General features: G+C 40.5%; 2 protein-coding genes and 1 long non-coding RNA gene across 4 annotated transcripts; 1 reads left to right on the top strand and 2 right to left on the bottom strand.

Annotated features, from left to right (window-relative positions):
• The first annotated feature begins 2,925 nt into the window (after positions 1–2,925).
• On the top strand, positions 2,926–7,524 carry LOC115135891 (uncharacterized). Of its 2 annotated transcripts, none has more exons than XM_029671073.2 (6): positions 2,926–3,026; positions 3,479–4,130; positions 4,604–4,708; positions 5,571–5,632; positions 5,934–6,212; positions 6,379–7,524. In XM_029671073.2, exons 1-6 carry the CDS (start codon positions 2,931–2,933, stop codon positions 6,424–6,426), a joined length of 1,242 nt encoding a protein of 413 aa, XP_029526933.1. In that variant the 5' UTR covers positions 2,926–2,930; the 3' UTR covers positions 6,427–7,524. The 2 variants fall into 2 exon arrangements, with proteins under 2 accessions (XP_029526933.1, XP_029526925.1); XM_029671065.2 differs by having other exon boundaries at positions 5,934–6,227.
• Positions 7,525–8,386: 862 nt separating this feature from the next.
• On the bottom strand, positions 8,387–10,688 carry LOC135574735 (uncharacterized). The gene is made up of 2 exons (XR_010465629.1): positions 9,644–10,688; positions 8,387–8,941 (listed from the first exon to the last, which is right to left on the bottom strand). It is a non-coding gene; the product is annotated as an uncharacterized LOC135574735 (long non-coding RNA).
• A 709-nt stretch (positions 10,689–11,397) lies between these two features.
• On the bottom strand, positions 11,398–19,251 carry LOC115135885 (large ribosomal subunit protein P2-like). Its single transcript, XM_029671052.2, has 5 exons — positions 19,161–19,251; positions 16,527–16,650; positions 16,370–16,418; positions 11,768–11,854; positions 11,398–11,531 (listed from the first exon to the last, which is right to left on the bottom strand). The coding sequence occupies exons 2-5, from the start codon at positions 16,647–16,649 to the stop codon at positions 11,452–11,454; spliced, it is 339 nt and encodes a 112-aa protein (XP_029526912.2). The 5' UTR covers position 16,650; positions 19,161–19,251; the 3' UTR covers positions 11,398–11,451.

Below are 19,251 nucleotides of genomic sequence, written 5' to 3'. Positions count from 1 at the left end.
TGTGCCTTGAATTCTAAATAAATCACTGACAGTGTAACCAGCAAGGCACCATCACACCTCGGGCCTCCATGCTTCATGGTGGGAACCACGCATGCAAAGATCCTCCGTTCACCTACTCTGCGTCTCAAAGACAGAGGTTGGAACCAAAAATTGCAAATTTGTACCCATCAGACCAAAGGGCAGATTTCCACTAGTCAATGTCCATTGCTCATCTTTCTTGGCCCAAGCAAGTCTCTTCTTATTGGTGTCCTTTAGTGTTTTCTTTGTAGCAATTTGACCATGAAGGCCTGATTCTCCTCTGAACAGTTGATGTTGAGATGTCTGTTACTTGAACTCTGAAGCATTTATTTGGGCTGCAATGTCACGCCCTGGCCTTAGTTATCTTTGTTTTCTTTATTATTTTGGTTAGGCCAGGGTGTGACATGGGTGATTTATGTGTTTTGTTATGTCTAGGGTTTTTTGTAGATTTATGGGGTTGTGTTCAGTTTAGGTGTCTAGGTAAGTCTATGGTTGCCTAGATTGGTTCTCAATCAGAGGCAGGTGTTTTTCGTTGTCTCTGATTGGGAACCATATTTAGGCAGCCATATTCTTTGGGTATTTTGTGGGTGATTGTTTCCTGTCTTTGTGTTTTATGCACCAGTAAGGACTGTTACGGTTTTCACGTTTATTGTTTTGTAGTTCGTTTGAGTTTTCTTATTAAAGAACCATGAACTATGACCACGCTGCGTTTTGGTCTGCCTATCCTTCCCAGGAAGAAAGCCGTGACATGCAATTAGAGGTGCAGCTACCACCAATGAACTTATCCTCTGCAGCAGAGGTGAATCTTACTTTCCTGTGGAAGTCCTCATGAGAGCCAGTTTCCTCATAGCGCTTGGTGGTTTTTACAACTGCACTGGAAGAAACTTCCAAAGTTCTTGACATTTTCTGGATTGACTGACCATGTCAAAGTAATGGTCTGTCATTTCTCTTTGCTTATTTGAGCTGTTCTTGCCATAATATGGACTTGGTCTTTTACCAAATAAGGCAATCTTCTATTTACCACCCCTACCTTGTCACAATACAACTGATTGGCTCAAACGCATTAAGGAAAGAAATTCACCAAATTAACTTTTAACAATGCACGCCTGTTAATTGAAATTCATTCCAGATGATTACCTCCTGAGGCTGGTTGAGAGAATGCCAAGAGAGCAAAGATGTCATCAATGCAAAAGGGTGGCTACTTTAAAGATTCTCAAATATTAAATACATTGTTTAACACTTTTTTTGGCTACAACATGATTACATGTGTTTAATTTCATTGTTTTGATGTCTTTACTATTATTCTACTATGTACAAAATAGTACAAATAAAATATAAACCCTGGAATTAGTACGTGTGTCAGCTTTTGACTGGTATGGATGTAAATAAGATTTAATTTTCAATAAATTTGCAAATGTTTTCACTTTGTCATTATGGGGTATTGTGTGTAGATGGGTGAGAACATCTATGTAATCCATTTTGAATTCAGGCTGTAACACAACAATAAGTGGAATAAGTGTCTGTCCTATATCTGAGAGATATGAAAGATCAGGAAACATGTATTTTTAACATGTTTTTGGCACTAAACAGTTTCCATATGTACAGTACCATAATTTTTCCCAACTGGTACCAGGGGACCTTCAGACTAGTCTTGAGGCCTGTGGGCATCCTAGAGCAAAACAATCAACATGTTCGTGAAAGTTTCACCTTTCCACAGAGGGGTGGATATACATATTAGTGTATATCCTAAAACTGTTTCCTGATCTTATCTCTCAGCTTTAGGACAAACACAGTTGTTCAATGTAGTGAATCTGTTAATCAATGCTAAAGTATGGGCTATTTTGGGGGGAATCATTTGTCAAAAATAAATATATATTATATAGCAAAATGGTCCTTTAGTATGACCTTCAAACAATTCCATCTAGCTTAGGTGAAGAAGGGCAGAAGGTCATGTTGGATTCAGGGCTGGCCTCCAATTTCCCGGCAGCATCGACAGCCATGGCCACAAGGCCCTTGTGTGACCATAATGCCCCCTAAAAATGTATCTTTCCTCAGCCAACAATATGAGCACCGAATGTTGAGATTGCCAAGAGTGTGCAAAGCTGTCATCAAGGCAAAGGGTGGCTACTTTGAAGAATCTAAAATATATTTTGATTTGTTTAACACTTTTTTGGTTACTGCATGATTCCATATGTGTTATTTCATAGTTTTGATGTCTTCACTATTATTATACAATGTAGAAAATAGTAAAAATAAAGAAACTCTGGAATGAGTAGATGTTCTGAAACTTTTTACGGGTACTGTATATATTTTACATTTTTATTTTTAGCTTGCGTAATATAATTTTAAAGTGCATTATGGAGGCAAAAACAAATGTAGGCATTAATAAATGCATTTATATAACTTCCAAAATGTTTTTTACAACAGTGGGGAGTGCCAAGATGGAGGCACTGTGGCTTGAACAGCTCCCCCAATATGATATCTAGTGATTAAATCATTGGTGCAAACATGGGTGTGAAAATAAATTATTTTTAGGTGTAGATATCTCACGATTAGTGCTATCTGGGATCCCTGAGACGTCACTACCCGAAACCCTAATCCCAACCGTAGCCCCTACTTTACCCTAACCATAACCCTTACCTAAAACTAAACCAGGGTTTCCCCAAACTCGGTCCCCAAGGGCAGCACGTTTTGTTTTTTTGCCCTAGCACTACACAGATTCAAATAATCAACTAATCGTCAAGCTTTGATTATTTGAATCAGCTCTGTAGAGTTAGGGCAACAAAAAAAAAACATGCACCCCCTTGGAGTCCCGAGAACCGAGTTTGGTAAACGCTGCACTAACCTTAACCACTTAACCAATTTAAATGCAAACGTCATTGGGGTGACGTCAGAGTTTGACGTCCCTAAGGATGCCGTATTGCAAGGACCTATATCTCACCAAGACAACACGTCGGAATCAACACATTTATAGGGAAGGAAACGCTAGACAGACCGTTTGTAAAGTGGTGAGTAGCCTACTAGCCTACCTACGATATTATATTATTTAATGTTGTCGACTGACATATTAACATAGGAAATGGGTAATGGCACTGGTAAATAGCCAACTGTTCAGGAAGAAGTGAGATCAGTAATTGCGTAAAATACTATGACCGAAGAACTGTTCTGAATGTTATGGAATGTACTGTTTTCGGACCCAATGTTGTGCTAATCGTGCCTGTAGCCGGATTTCTGTTGGCTACAAAGTTAATTATTTCATGAAACTTTAAATGAACAATTTAAATCATGCAGAATTTACTTTAGGCTGAGCATTAAAAGTGAAACCACACCAACCAGAACAATATACAAGACAATTCTGCGAATGTGACATCTCATAATGTTGAATGAAGAACATTTATAAATCTAGACAGTTTTACAGTAGTGAAGATAATGCTAATGATTTGTTGTCTATCTATTGTAGATATCCGTCATGGAGGTTATAGAGAAGGTGGTGCCCAAAAACGCCCAGCTGCTATCTCTAGGCCACAAGGACACTTGTCGCCTCTTGGAGGTGTATGTGAAGCGCAGCATCAGTTTAAATGATGGGACATGTGAGGACCAGAGGTCACCAACAACGCTTCAGAAGTGGGTGACACTGTCAGAGAAATGCAGAAGGGTCCGCCGGCATTCTAGTGACCCCTTGATCACCTTGGAGCCCAGCACACCTGACGAGGGCATTGCCAGTAGCACACCACCCGATGAGGAAGTTGTTATACCAAATGTGTCTCTAGTAGAAATCCCTGGACCTGCTGACATTCCTGAGATTGAGACGTCTACTGAACTGGAGAATAAGTCTAAAAAGGGCAAGAAGAAGAGCAAAAAGACCTCATTCTGGAAAGGTTTTCTGGGGTTTTTCACGACGAAGGGGAGTGACAAGAAAGACGAGCAGGAGTCTGGCACAGAGAAAGATGGACAGTCACAAGGAACCTTGCAGAAAAAGAAATCCATTAGGCAAAGGAGCTCCATGAGGAGGTTATCTCTGAGAAAAATCAAGATTGACAGCCACAGAGGGTCTGTGAAGAGACCATTGGCTTTGGACAGGGCCAAGACCACTGACATAACTGGAGTTGAATGTAGGTTTGTGAGGACATGGCACCCAAATCCATTATTATCACACACTACTGTGTGTTTTCTAATTATTGTCCTTTTGTTCAAACAGGATTTTGTGGATTTGCAATCATTTTAGCTTAAAACCCTTACGGGGGGGGGGGGTAGATATTGTGACACACCCCCTTAACTCAAACAATGCAGGATAATGCCTATCTTAAAGCATTTTGGAAATATAGACCTGTAAACACAGATACAGCAGACGGAAGAATCAACTATTCCTATTTATGATGAATGTTAACTTTTTGGTAGCTATTCAATAGGATTTTTTTTATTATGATAAATAGATTTCGATAAGGACTTGGACTCGATTTTAATAATGTTTTGGGAATTTGGACCCTAGTTGACTCGGGGCCCTAGTTGGTAGTCCAGTTATTATACAGTTATTGCATGAAAAAATACTGCAAAGGCAATGATCGTTCTTGTTACTTTTTTACAGCGGTTGAGAGTGTGGGGCCTACTGACTCGTATTATGAGAAAGTTTCAGAAGAGCTGGAGAAGATTGTGCATGAGGTGAAAGAGACAGAGGCAGCTCTTACAGATGGTAAGTATCAATGTGCTTATGTGTATTGATGTCTTTATATATTCACACTAAAAATGACACATTCTATAGCAACATACACATTGTATGTATAAAGCTGTAAAGGTCATATAATACAGCACATCACACAAATATGTTACTGTCTAATGTAGAGTTACTACAGGTAACTGCCAAAATAATGGAAACACTTGATTAAATGAGGGACACAAAGTATTTTGAAAGCAGGTGCTTCCACGCGGGTGTGGTTGCTGAGTTAATTAAGCAATTAATATCACATCATGCTTAGGGTCATGTATGAAAATGCTGGGCAGGCCATTATTTTGGCTACCATGACTAGGATGTCAATGCCCCCATCCACAGTGCACGAGTGGTCACTGACTGGTTTGATGAGTATGAACACAATGTAAATCATATGCATGGCCATCTCGGTCACCAGATCTCAACCCAATTGAACACTTATGGGAGATTCTGGAGCGGGGCCTGAGATGGCGTTTTCCACCACCATCAACAAAACACCAAATGAGGGAATTTCTCATGGATGAATGTTGTCGTATCCCTTCAATAGAGTCCCAGACTCTTGTAGAATCTATGCCAAGGTGCATTGAAGCTGTTCTGGCTCGTGGTGGCCCAACAAACACCCTATTAACAATTTTTTTTGTTGGTTGTGATCCAGGCTGTATCACAACCGTCCGTGATTTGGAATCCCATAGGGCGGCGCACAATTGGCCCAGCGTCGTCCAGGTTTGGCTGGTGTAGGCCGTCGTTGTAAATAAGAATTTGTTCTAAAATATATATTTTTCATTTCTTTATTTTGGCAGTTTCCTGTATGTTTAGCTACTGTGTGTTTTCTATCCATTTCTTCCAGAGGATGTCATAAAAAGGATCATTGTTCTGATGAAGCAGCAAGGAGACCTCATTGATAACAAGGTTTCTGTTTATAACCTACAAAAAAAGATTGCATTTGAGAAACTTAACACAGTCTTTCTTTGACACTCAATGCATCTTTCACATTTAGCATAGCTTGCTATAGGCTGGGTACCAGTCTGAATGTGCTAACATTCCACTTCTTGTAATCTGTCATATGCTAAACATGTTTGGTAAATTACAGACTACAAGAAGTGGAATGTTGGCACAAAACAGGTCTGGACTTTAGTCTAAACTTGCTATTTCCTAATGGATAATAACGTATTATATTCTATGGTCATGAAAGTCGGTCCTCTCTCCATAGCTGAAGGAGAACCCCAGCTTGAGCTCATTCTTCCAGAAGCTGTCCTACAGCACCTTCCAGCAGTTAGCTGATACGTATGTGGAGACAGAGACGCCTACAGGCCAGAGCCACCAGACACCACACACTGCTGGATCTGGGCCCGTCAACGCCCCGGAGCTGGTCAAGCTGGCCTTCACTCTGGACTTCACAGCCAGGGTGGCCTGTCTCTCCAGGCATTCCAAAGGCCACATCATGGGCCTGGGCCACCGCTACTTAGAAGACCGCTTCACCCAGACACAGGTAACAACACCAGAGGCGAGTCAGACCTTTTTTTCCTCTTCTATTCAAATGTATGTAATTATGTGCATGTAAACTAAACTAGAGGTCAGACACAGGTTTTCTTAAAAGCTATAACATGTTTCCCACCCAACCAGACTAGACTAATGACATTTATGTTGCTTTTCAGGTTAATTCAGATCAGACGTTGCATAACTATGACGATCATAATCATTGATACAACGTCACATGCAAAAAAAGACTGCAGGGGAAACCGAACATTCTTCGTGGTGTAAAAGCACACGGAGTGCTCCTCGATTCCTTGTGATACAAATGGAATAGATTACTTAAAGATGACTGAAAATGAAACCCAGAGGCAAGTCATGAAGGGAACATCACACACAACACGTATAGTTGGCCTTGTACCTGTAAATCTACACTAGGGCAATCTGTGTAATTACTATGTTTACAGGTTAGTAAGTAATGGAAATGCAATATGGAGTTCTTACCACATTTGGTACACTCTGTATTTATTTACCTACATTTTTAAATATAATATATGCCATTTAGCAGGCGCTTTTATCCAGAGCAACTAATCATGTGTGCATACATTTTACGGGAATTGAACCCACTATGCTGGCATTGCAGACGCCATGCTCTACCAACCTACGCTACAAAGGACCACTAGGGATAGTAAGTACTATGTACTGTAACTGCATTCACTAACTACCCTGCTACAAGGTAATTCCTCATTCTTAATCCTGGTTCTGGGACACAAAGGTGTGCATATTTTAGTTTTTGCCCTAGCTCTACACACCTGATTCCACTAATTAAAGGTTTGATGATGAGTAATCTAGGTGTGTTAGCTGGGGCTGGGACAAAGCTGACACCAATCAGGCCCTCGAGGACTGAGATTGCCTACCCCTGTAGGTTAATGCCTAGTTTCTGGAAATTATACTTAGGACCCCTGTACCTTTCACCTGAAAGAATAAGAAAATCAAGCTATTGAATATAACTTTATGTAGCAATATTTCTAGGAAGTATAATACTAACCAAAAATATAAATGCAACATGCAACAATTTCAACAGTTTTACTTAGAGTTCATATAAGGAAATCTGCATACTTGTGTTTACACTTTTTTAATTGAGTACACTCTTTAGTTTTATCATTGTTTTTTCAGTCAAAGGATGAACTACTAATGAAAAATGTGCAATTTTATACTGTATGTGTCAACTAAAAAAAGACTAAACAGAATACTTGAGTATCCCGAATAATAATGGGTTAATGGTGTGCATTAAACGTGGTCATTGTGATGCACCGAGGTCACAAACTCTATTTTAGACGAGACTGATTTTATGACCAAAATTACCCTATTTACACGTTGTAGTCAATTTTGACACTAGAATACATGTTTGACTCATATTGTTGCCACATAGGGATTAGTTATTTTTTTTAGGGTCAGTCGCTCTTTAACAGACATTCCCTGACAAACATTTGGACAGAGTTTCTAAACCCAGAGGCGTGAAACTTCTGGGAATGCTTGCGATACAGACCAGGTTGGGGCTTGAGGAGTCAAAAATCTGAAGGCACAACCCAGATTCGAGTCAATGCCTTAAGTAGTTGAACATGTTATTACTCCAACGTTTTCATTTATGTCAAAAACAACAAATCGAAGGAGTGCCTTTGATTTGATGGCCTGCACTTGCGTATCTCGGTGTGAGATTATCTTTATAGAGCCGATGACGTGTTTCTACGCATGAGCTTAACCAGCCGACAAGTGTGATCAGGGATTTCTATTGGAGAAGCAGTTTTAGCCTGTCTTTGATTTGAGCACACCTATTTAAAATGGCAGGTGACCTAATTAACCACATTCATTAGCTGGACCAATAGAAACATGGAAACAATTAAATTCATGAATACAATTTTCTGTAGAGGTTGAGGATAAGTTAACTTTAGAACTGTTGACTGTTTTTAAGTGAATTATTGACTAAAAACACAACTTGCTCTTAAATAAATATGATAACCTAGAATGTATGTAGGTGAGGATTAGGTCTGCTATTCATCTGCCAAGGACAACATAGCTCAGGAGACATCCTCTCCATGTGAGAGATGTGTGGGGAAGCCAGGGTCTCCTCAATGCTGTGGCCAAACTCCAGTGGCAGCAGCATCTGGCAGTGGTGGAGTCTAAGACCTCAAACAATCAATCAAATGTATTTATTAAGCCATGTTTACATCAGCAGATGTCACAAAGTGCTTAATACAGAACCCCAGCCTAAAACCCTAAACAGCAAGCAATGCAGATGTAGAAGCACAGCGGCTAGGAAAAACTCCCTAGAAAGGAACCAGGCTCTGAGAGGTGGCCAATCCTCTTCTGGCTGTGCCGGGTGGAGATTATAAGAGTATATGGCCATTAAGGCCAGATCGTTCTTCAAGATGTTAAAATGTTCATAGATGACCAGCAGGGTCAAATAATAATCACAGTGGTTGTAACAGATCAGTACCTCAGGAGTAAATGTCAGTTGGCTTTTCATAGCCGAGCATTCAGAGGTCAAGACAGCAGGTGGGAGAGAGAGAGGGTCGAAAACAGCAGGTGGGAGAGAGACAGGGTCGAAAACAGCAGGTCAGGGTCCCATAGCCACAGGTAAAATAGCAGAGACTGGAACGGCAGCACAACCAGGTAGACTGGAGATGGGGACAGCCAGGAGTCACCAGGCCAGGTAGTCCTGAGGCATTGCCCTAAGGCTCAGGTCCTCTGGGAGGGGAGAGAGAGATGGGAGAAATAGAGGGAGCATACTTAAGTTCACACAGGACAACAGATAAGACGGGGGGGGGGGGGGGGGGTAGTTCTCGGTTGTGTAAGGTGTGTTGATGCCAGAGAACTGGCGCGGCTGTGGAGGCTTCTCTAGACTCAGACTGTGTTTCTTTGGTAGGGGCCATAATCTGACAGGACCACAGGGCCACAACCTAATAGTATCAAAAAACAGTGTAAGAGAGAGCACCGACTACACTAGCCTGACAGAGTGTGTTATGGAATAGTAGAAGAGCGATTAAAACGAACATGCCTTGACATATAGACAGAAGTTACCAACCCGGCAAAGACAGATCAACATTACATTTTGATTGATACTTCATAATTGCCCACAGTTTAAAATGAACCACACCCTGAAACCCTGTAGTCAATAGTTGGTTGACATCAGGGTTAACCTGACAAAAAAAAAAAACGATTGATCAAACTTCAATCAGCTTTATTGATATTGTGTGATAACCAGTATGTTGAAATAATCAATGGTGACTCAATCAATTATTTCCCAGTGGAGATGCTCTTGCCAATAGCAATAATAGCATGGTGTTTGTGTGGCACCTAATTACCAGTAAATGGGATCGCTGATTTAGAGGTAATATGATTTTACAGTCAGCCACGTCTATGAGTGAAGCATGAGCTGATGCGTCTTACCTGTGCACAAAGGTTCCTCCTGGGGCAGGAGAGCTTTACAAAGGAAGGCACAACCAGTTTGACATCCTGCCACAGAGCCTTCTCCGGGACCTGGCATACCCAACACAGAAACCTGGGGGATGTACATGTGATCAAAAGTTTAAACAGACATGTGAACCAATGGTAATATGGTATAAACACAAGCATGACAGAAAGAGACTTACCGGTAGTTATGTAACTAAGGGGTAGACTGTACAGAACATCTAATAATAGTTTTGCTCTAGACTAGTGATAGGACAAGAATGCTTTCTGAAGCAAAAGTAAAATGATTTGGTTTTACACTTAAGTATCGTAAGTCAATGTAATTACTAAAATATACAATTTCAAATTCCTTAATCAAACCATACAGCACCATTTTTTAAATGTTTTATTTACAGATAGATAGGGGCCAGCTTCAACACTCAGACATTATTTACAAATGAAGCAAGTGTTTAGTGAGTCCGCCAAATTAGAGGCATTAGGGATGACCTCTTGATAAGTGTGTGAATTAGACCATTTTCCTTCCTATCCTGCTAACCATTCAAAATGTTTGCACTGTTTGGACAGCCAGACGCCATGTTGCAAGGTGCAACTAGAGTAGATATTCAGGAAAAGTTTATTTGCACTGTCTGTGACATTTTAGAAACAGAACATTGATTACATCAAATCATATTACATTTATCCACAAGATGTCACCATTGTGTCACGAATGGCAGTAACCAATTTCTCTCCACCCCTTGGATATTGGTAAAAGTGCCAAACACAGCAACAAAGAGGTAGAATAGAGGACAGTCAGATCAGAAATTCTGCATGGTGCAGTATGCAGCACACCAACAAATTCGTTATTCTTAGAACTAGGGATGTAGTTTCCCATATGTAGATTTTAAAAAACATATTGGTGTAATTTCAGTAAATATTACATGTACATTTACATTTAAGTCATTTAGCAGACGCTCTTATCCAGAGCGACTTACAAATTGGTGCATTCACCTTATGACATCCAGTGGAACAGTAGTGCATCTAAATCTTTTAAGGGGGGTGAGAGGGATTACTTTATCCTATCCTAGGTATTCCTTAAAGAGGTGGGGTTTCAGGTGTCTCCGGAAGGTGGTGATTGACTCCGCTGTCCTGGCGTCGTGAGGGAGTTTGTTTCACCATTGGGGGGCCAGAGCAGCGAACAGTTTTGACTGGGCTGAGCGGGAACTGTACTTCCTCAGTGGTAGGGAGGCGAGCAGGCCAGAGGTGGATGAACGCAGTGCCCTTGTTTGGGTGTAGGGCCTGATCAGAGCCTGGAGGTACTGAGGTGCCGTTCCCCTCACAGCTCCGTAGGCAAGCACCATGGTCTTGTAGCGGATGCGAGCTTCAACTGGAAGCCAGTGGAGAGAGCGGAGGAGCGGGGTGACGTGAGAGAACTTGGGAAGGTTGAACACCAGACGGGCTGCGGCGTTCTGGATGAGTTGTAGGGGTTTAATGGCACAGGCAGGGAGCCCAACAAGGTTTCCCCTTTTCTTGCAGGACCGGCAAATTCTAACTGCCACAAAAAAATATGCAGTTCGGTACTCAAAATAAACACCATTGTTCTGCCAGACTTTAAGTTTGTCTCAGGCAACGGTCAATATTTTAGTAGGCCGCTGGCTAGTGTTTGTCATTGTAACTTTAACATTCCTACAATACTGGACAGTTGTGTGTGTGTGTGTATATATATATATAAATATAAATAAAAAAGAAACGATGGATTTCTGGTAACAATTTCAAATTTTATTGTTTTTTCACTTCTCACGGAAGAAAAATTAATCAAAGAGGCCGAATCCCATGTCGTCATCAGATCCCTCTTCAGATTCCTCTTTCTTCTCCTCCTTTTTCTCTTCCGCTGCAGACACACAAACATAGGTTAGCTTCATGTTTGGAAGTCTATCTGCAAAACGCATAGTTCATTTCCAGAAATGCAATAACAGTGTCTAATATGAAGCACAAGAATTTTCCTCTAATTATGTTGTTTAATGCAATTATTTTCAAAGAAATGTGTTTCAGTCCATTGAAATGTTTGGCACCATATTGTGGAATGTGATGTGAGACCAAAGGATTGACATGAGAGATTGATCTTACCAGCAACAGGAGCAGTGCCAGCTCCAGCGCCAGCTGCAGGAGCTGCCACAGCACTACCTGCTGGCACGGAGGCCAACTTAGAGAGGCCTGCAAAGCGTAAAGGACCAATTAATTGACAGGTAACAAATTAACGTGAACAGTGAATTAATGACTGATGACATTTGCGCCTATATGCAATCTATAGACCAAAGTAGGGCTGCCCCTGGCAACAACAAAAAAAACTGATCTGGTCGTCTGTTCTTTTGACCAATCGATTGGTCTACATTTTGTTACGTGTATTTTTCCATATTGACACATCCTATGTGTTTTAATTAAATCAACTATATTCACTGAACTTGTCTGACGGTTTGAAATAATTAAGATACAAATGACTAGAGGGAGTCCCGACCAATTGATTTGATAGTGCCGGGCTCAGACTTGCTGTGCTGTGTAAGAAAGACAGTGAGTGACTGACTAGCACCCGCTGCCTCTCCTCCCTGCTGCAGCGACCACCACAGAACAAATAGTTTATCGCGCTGTCCGTGTTGGGAGAACTGCAAAAATAATTACATCCATTTCTGTCAGCGAAATCCCCAATTTATTTAGGAAAAACATTCCCTATTCCCTCAACCCTTGCTCTCTTTACATGACATGTATGCATTGCATGCACGTGACCAAAAACCTATTCACACGGGACTAGCATTACTGGAGAACGTTGGTTATGCAATTATTACTTCAGAATGTCCGTTATTCCAGAGGGTGATTTGGACAGGATTTGTTTTCCCCCCAAACTGCCCCCTGTAATTCTCTTTTTCAAATAAATTGACAGTTATGACGGAAGCCTGGAAGTTTTTATTCTAGGTGTGAAGATACAGTATTTCAACATGTCTAGGTGATCGGGCCACATGGATAACTCTAGCTTGGTTCCCGAGTTTCTAAACCATACCAGAACCATCTTTCCTATAGCGTCGACATCATATATGAATTGAGGAAGTGTGATCATAATCATTGGGATATTTTAGCGATCCGCAGTATGCCCTAAATGCCCTCCAGCCTTTAGATGTGAACTAAACAGTGCAATTGCACTTGAGATGTATTTTAAGGCAATGGATGAGAGTTAACGTATCATTTCCAAATGTTTAGCTTGGTTATATGCTGCTTTGCGATCTACTAAACAGCAAGGGTTGTATTAAATAGGCTCAATATTTTATATTGATGCATTTGGCAATATTCAATTAATACGCACAAAACAAATGCATTCACTGAAAGTTGATAGGCTACATGTAGGGCATTCAAATATAGCTTAGTTAAATTTATCGATTCAGTTATTGTTTTCTTGTGCAAACCACAAGCAACACCTGTCAAACTCAAAAATTTCTCAAAACACAGGGATGTCGATTCACACGGGGCTAGTACCATCAGGGGACCTTGGAGTTTGCAAAAAAACAGTAGGTTATTCTGGCTGGAATTGTTACTTTCCTGCCATGTATTGACAGAGTCGGACGGGACAAAAATGACAGATGTGGTATTTTGTGCAAGTGCACATAATTACATTATCCGACCTCCCCCAGTAAAACTAATCCCATCCGAATAGGAAGCAATAGTGCCTAACATATTGCATATCATAATTAGAGGTTGACCGATTAATCAGGGCCGATTTTGAGTTTTCATAACAACCGGAAATCTGCATTTTTTTTACAACTTTATTTAACGAAGCAAGTCAGTTAAGAACACATTCTTATTTTCAATGACGGCGGGTTAACTGCCTTGTTCAGGGGCAGAACGGCAGATTTTTACATTGTCAGCTCAGGGATTCAATCTTGCAACCTTATGGTTAACTAGTCCAATGCTCTAACCACCTGCCTCATGAGGAACTTACCTGTTACCTTGGCTTCTTACTGCATTCGCGTAAGTTGCTAGCTAGCATTAAACTTATCTTATAAAAAACAATCAATCATAATCACTATTTAACTACACATGGCTGATATTACTAGTTTATCTAGCGTGTCCTGCGTTATATAATCAATGCGGTGCGCATTCGCGAAAAAGGACTGTCGTTGCTCCGTGTACCTAACCATAAACACCAATGCCTTTCTTAAAATCAATACACAGAAGTATACATTTTTAAACCTGCATATTTAGCTAAAAGAAAGGTTAGCAGGCAATATTAACCAGGTGAAATTGTGTCACTTCTCTTGCGTTCATTGCACGCACAGTCAGGGTATATGCAACAGTTTGGGCCGCCTGACTCGTTGCGAACTAATTTGCCAGAATTGTACGTAATTATGACATAACATTGAAGGTTGTGCAATGTAACAGCAATATTTTGACTTAGGGATGCCACCCGTTAGATAAAATACAGAACGGTTCCGTATTTCACTGAAATAATAAACGTTTTATTTTCGAAATTATAGTTTCCGGATTTGACCATATTAATGACCTAAGGCTCGTATTTCTGTGTGATATAATTAAGTCTGATTTGACACTACTGAGCGGTGTAAGGCAGTAGCAGGCTCGTAAGCATGCATCAGAGGACATGACAAACTCGAAACGGGGGAATATTTAAGGGTTGCTCGGCAGGCAGAGGGAAAGTCAGATGTGGGGAATAAATCTGAATAGTTGTGGAAAATACTGGAGATCAAGAAAAAGGTAAGGAGCAAGCGCTGCCTGCATATTGTGTGTGCCAAACTGGTGCTGTATGGATTAATATAATTTCTGGCCACTTGGAACAATTAAAACACGAAGTATAAGCGTACCATAATAGCAAAGGGAGTGTTATTATTATAAATAGGTTTTACGACAATTTTGAACATGGTAAACAGGAAATAAATAATACCCAAAGTGTGAAAACAGCCAAATTTGTGAAATGGTTTACTTGCCATGTCGTTGTTGTGCTCATGGAATCAGTAGACTAATAGCCTCTTGGGGCTAGGGGGCAGAATTTTCACTTTTGGATAAATAGCGTGCCCAATTTCAACTTCCTGCTACTCATGCCAAGAATATAAGATATGCATATCATTCATAGATTTGGATAGAAAACACTCTGAAGTTTCTAAAACTGTTTGAATCATGTCTGTGAGTATAACATAACTTATGTAGCAGGCAAAACCCCGATGACTAACCGTTCAGATGTTTTTTTTAGGTCTCTGTCCAGTGAGTTCTTGTTGAAAAACAGTATTTCTTAGGAACTGGTTTTCAGTTCCTACCGCTTCCACTGGATGTCAGTCTTTGGAATTTGGTTGAGGTTATTCCTTTGTGCAATGAAGAAGTAGGCCAACTAGGAACTGGGTAACACTGATGAGAGTTGCGCAAGACGTAAAAAGTAGCGCCGGTTTGTTGTCTTCCTGTATTGAACAACAGATAGACCCGTCTACAATTTGATCGATTATTAACGTTTACAAATACCCAAAGTTGTATTACAAAAGTAGTTTGAAATATTTTGGCAAAGTTTATAGGCAACTTTTGAAATATTTTGTAGTGACGTTGCGTTTTTTGGAAGCTGTTTTTTTCTGGATCAAACGCGTTTTATAAATTTACATTTGGATATATATGGACGGAATTAATCGAACAAAAGGACCAATTGTGATGTTTATGGGACATATTGGAGTGCCAACAAAAGAAGCTCGTCAAAGATAATGTATGTTTTATATTTTATTTCTGAAATATGCTACCCTCTTTGTTTACTGGTTGTGCTATCATCAGATATGCTTTTGCCGAAAAGCCTTTTTAAAATATGACATGTTGGCTGGATTCACAACGAGTGTAGCTTTAATTGAGTATCTTATGTGTGTGATTTAACGAAAGTTTGATTTTTATCTTTTTTTTGCGCAGCATTTTCCATTTTTTGCACAAGTGGGACACAACTGTCCCGCCTATCTTACCAAATTCGACGAAAGAAATCTTGGTTGTCCAACAGCCTATCGACTAAATGGGGTCAGCCCTAGACCAAAGCCAATCACACTATAGTGCCGAACCAAGAAGTACCGAGAAAATATCTCGGCCAACAGTACGGTTTGGGTTGACCCTATAGTGCAAATCAGGCATAATGAGCTACAGAATTGTTAACAGGATGTACGGTATGTATTGCTCCGAACCCATTACAGATTGGCTAATGGAAACATAACCCGTTTTTGGCAATCTGTTCTTGATTCGGTAAAAAGATTATCTTATAAAATGTCCGTGCCCAGTTGCAGGTGGTTCTCCAAAAATAAAACAATATAAAGAAAGATATTAAATCCACATTTTGCACAAAGTGAGCAGTTCCCTCACCATTTTAGCTACCAGACATCTTGCATTTCCCAACATCTATGCAGGAACTAAATGTTTCTACAAGATGCGGATGCGTGCAGAAGTAGAAGACAGTGCATCACGCGACCAAAAACAAAGATCTACACCCACGCAAGAGGCATTTCTCATTTGATATAAAACGTGGATTTAAGATCTTTCTGAATAATCTCTGGTATATACCGAATCGAGAACAAAGAAAGTATCAGCAAGAACAGGTTAGTTGAAAAATTCCTTGCGATGCTTCCCATTAGGCAATCTGTAACATTAACAATTTTGTAGCTATGACCATGCATGAACTCACGAGTCAAATCAAAGACACAAGGGAAAATGCCTCACCAGCGTTCATGACTTCGTTGATGTCTTTTACATTTAATTCATTGACAACCTGTGAAAAAAATTCAGGTTCTAATCATCACCAGTAACTGTGTAAACCGAGGCCTCCATCGTGCAACAGTTGATCTTATCAAAACAGCATCTCCCTAAAGTGCCATACCTTGTCTAGGCGCTCAGCTTCGGCCTCGATTCCAACACTCCCCAGGATGGTCTTGATGTCCTTTGAGGAGGGGCTGGTGTTGCCACCGAGCACAGCCAGGAGGTAAGCGGCCACGTAACGCATTCTGCAAGAGATATGGAGAAGGAAAAAAACTATTAGTTGGATTATAAACTATATTGGTCTACATGACATGCATTCTGAGGATATTCAAATTGTCCTTACCCAGAGTCCATGTGACGATATGAGTAGCCTAATTAGCAATGGCTACAGTGTTTTCCACAAGCACATGGAGTACCCAGCCAAATAGAAATAGTAAGGCAGGCTCCCCCGTACTGGGGGGGAGTTAACAGATGTTTGCAGGACAAGCTTTATTTTGGTGACCTCTGGTACATTCTAATACTATAATGTATTTTCAATAACACTGATCACACTTTCACAGTGTTATTCATCAGCTGTTGTACAATAACATAAACAAGACAATTCTATTTATGACTGCAGAGTCTTTAAGACTTTTTCTTACATGGCACATATTGCACTTTTTACGTTCTTCTCCAACACTTTGTTTTTGCATTATTTAAACCAAATTAAACATGTTTCATTATTTGTTTGAGACTAAATTGATTTTATTAATGTATTATATTAAGTTAAAAAAAAGTGTTAATTCAGTATTGTTGTAATTGTCATTATTACAAACCCATTTTTTTTTTTTTTGTTGTTGTTTGTTTTTTTGTTTTTGTTTTTTTTAATCGGACGATTAATCAGTATCTGCTTTTTTGGTCCTCCAATAATCAGTATTGAAAAATCATAATCGGTCGAACTCTAGAGTGTAGAGACCTCTAGAGTGTAGCCACGGCAGACTGGACAGGTGCATTTGTTCTCCGCTGATAAAATTTTATGGCCTGATTGCATAGTGCCAACTGTACATTTTGGTGGAAGATAAATAATGGTCTGGGGCTGTTTTTCCTGATTCGGGCTAGGCCCCTTAGTTCCAGTGAGAGGAAATCTTAACGCAACAGCATACAATGACATTCTAGATGATTGTGTTTCCAACTTTGTGGCAACAGTTTGGGGAAGGTCCTTTCCTGTTTCAGCATGACAATGCCCCTGTGCACAAAGTGAGGTCCATACAGAAATGGTTTGTTGATTGGTGTGGAAGAACTTGACTGGCCTGCACAGATCCCTTTTCAAACTATCCCTGACCGAATCTAATACCTACATGTTTCAAGCTGACCACCATAGTCCCTGTGCCCAAGAAAGTGAAGGTAACCGGCCTAAATGACTTTCGCCCCTTGGCGCTCATGTTGGTAGCTGTGAAGTGCTTTGAAAGGCCGGTCGTGGCTCACATCAATACCATCATAATAGAAACCCTAGACCCACTCCAATTCGCATACTGCCCCAACAGATTCACAGATGATGCAATCTCAATCGCACACCACACTGCCCTTTCCCACCTGGACAAAAGGAACACCTATGTGAGAATGGTGTTCATTGACTACAGCTCAGCGTAGTCAACAACACATCTGCCACACTAATCCTCAGCACATGGTCCCCTAGGGTGTGCATTCTTAGTCCCCTCCTGTACTCGGTTCACCCACTACTGCGTGGCCAAGCACGACTCAACACATTAAGTTTGATGACGACACAACAGTGGTAGGCCCGATCACCGACAACGATGAGACAGCCTATAGGGAGGAGGTCAGAGACCTGGCAGTGTGGTGACAGGACAGCAACCTCTCCTTCAACATGAGCAAAAAAAGGAGCTGATCGTGGACTAGAGGAAAAGGGTAGGGTGGGGTGTACATTTTGGTTTTGCCATAGCACAAGACAGCTGATTGTTTATTTTTTATATATAAAAAAATATATAAAACAATCAACATCAAGCTTTGAATATTTCAATCAGTTGTCTAGTACTGGGGAAAATAAATAAATGTGCACCCCTTGCGGTCCCCAGAGCTCAGTTCTGTAAACGCTGAACTAGCCAACTGGGGTTGTCACTAGTTATTACCACAGCTACAAAGTCATAATTGGTTCTATATCGTGAAACAAACAATTGATTGTTGGTCTTAATTTAAGTTTAAGCATAAGGTTAGCAGTGTGGTTAAAGTTAGGGTTACGCTAAGGGTACATTTTTTACATACCTTTTTTAAGTAGCTGGGGTTTTGCCATAATTATGACTGTGGTAACTAATAAAGACCATGTTACTGTCATAAATGCATAGCTAGCATGCTGCGCAAGGACCAGAGGGACAGTATCGGAGCATGCGCGGCTACTAACTAGCTATTAAGTTAGCATTTCACTAGACTCAAGACACGTGAAAACGCAAGTCAATGTTACAACAAACGGGTAATTGTAAAAATGTTATGAAAGGAGTAAGATTTCACATACAGATAAAGGCAGTAAAATGTGTTCGTGGTGCTCATGCGATGGTGTGATATTAGCAGCTAATGTAGCTCGCTTACGTTAGCCTCTCTGCCTTAGCTTTGAACACTAACACGTGCACTTTAATTGCGAAAGTAGTACATTTTCTTGTTGTACAAGATGACTTCTGACAATATAGTTGAACATTAGTACAACTTAACTATAATACTGAATCAACTGTTTATGGTCTAAAACGTAGTATAAAGATGAACTTACTTTAAGTCTATAGAGACACGAAACGTCAGTCACGCTGAATTTTCTGGAAGGGAGAGAGGGGAAGTCTCGCGTCGTCTTCTTCTTCGGTGGG

This window comes from Oncorhynchus nerka, linkage group LG2 (assembly GCF_034236695.1).
Source record: "Oncorhynchus nerka isolate Pitt River linkage group LG2, Oner_Uvic_2.0, whole genome shotgun sequence".
Taxonomy (NCBI): Eukaryota; Metazoa; Chordata; class Actinopteri; order Salmoniformes; family Salmonidae; genus Oncorhynchus; species Oncorhynchus nerka.
Note: the sequence above shows the minus strand (reverse complement) of the source record. Positions and strands in the feature narration are given on the sequence as shown.

What these genes read in the sequence shown, in the direction of transcription:
- LOC115135885 (XM_029671052.2), bottom strand. Translation starts at nt 16,649, where the DNA reads ATGCGTTACGTGGCCGCTTACCTCCTGGCTGTGCTCGGTGGCAACACC. An exon ending in CAACGAAGTCATGAACGCTG is followed by an intron (nt 11,855 to 16,369) that starts GTGAGGCATTTT and finishes TACGCTTTGCAG; the next exon opens with GCCTCTCTAAGTTGGCCTCC. An exon ending in TGGCACTGCTCCTGTTGCTG is followed by an intron (nt 11,532 to 11,767) that starts GTAAGATCAATC and finishes GTGTGTCTGCAG; the next exon opens with CGGAAGAGAAAAAGGAGGAG.
- LOC115135891 (XM_029671065.2), top strand. Translation starts at nt 2,931, where the DNA reads ATGCCGTATTGCAAGGACCTATATCTCACCAAGACAACACGTCGGAAT. An exon ending in GAGACCTCATTGATAACAAG is followed by an intron (nt 5,633 to 5,933) that starts GTTTCTGTTTAT and finishes CTCTCTCCATAG; the next exon opens with CTGAAGGAGAACCCCAGCTT. An exon ending in CACAGGTAACAACACCAGAG is followed by an intron (nt 6,228 to 6,378) that starts GCGAGTCAGACC and finishes GTTGCTTTTCAG; the next exon opens with GTTAATTCAGATCAGACGTT.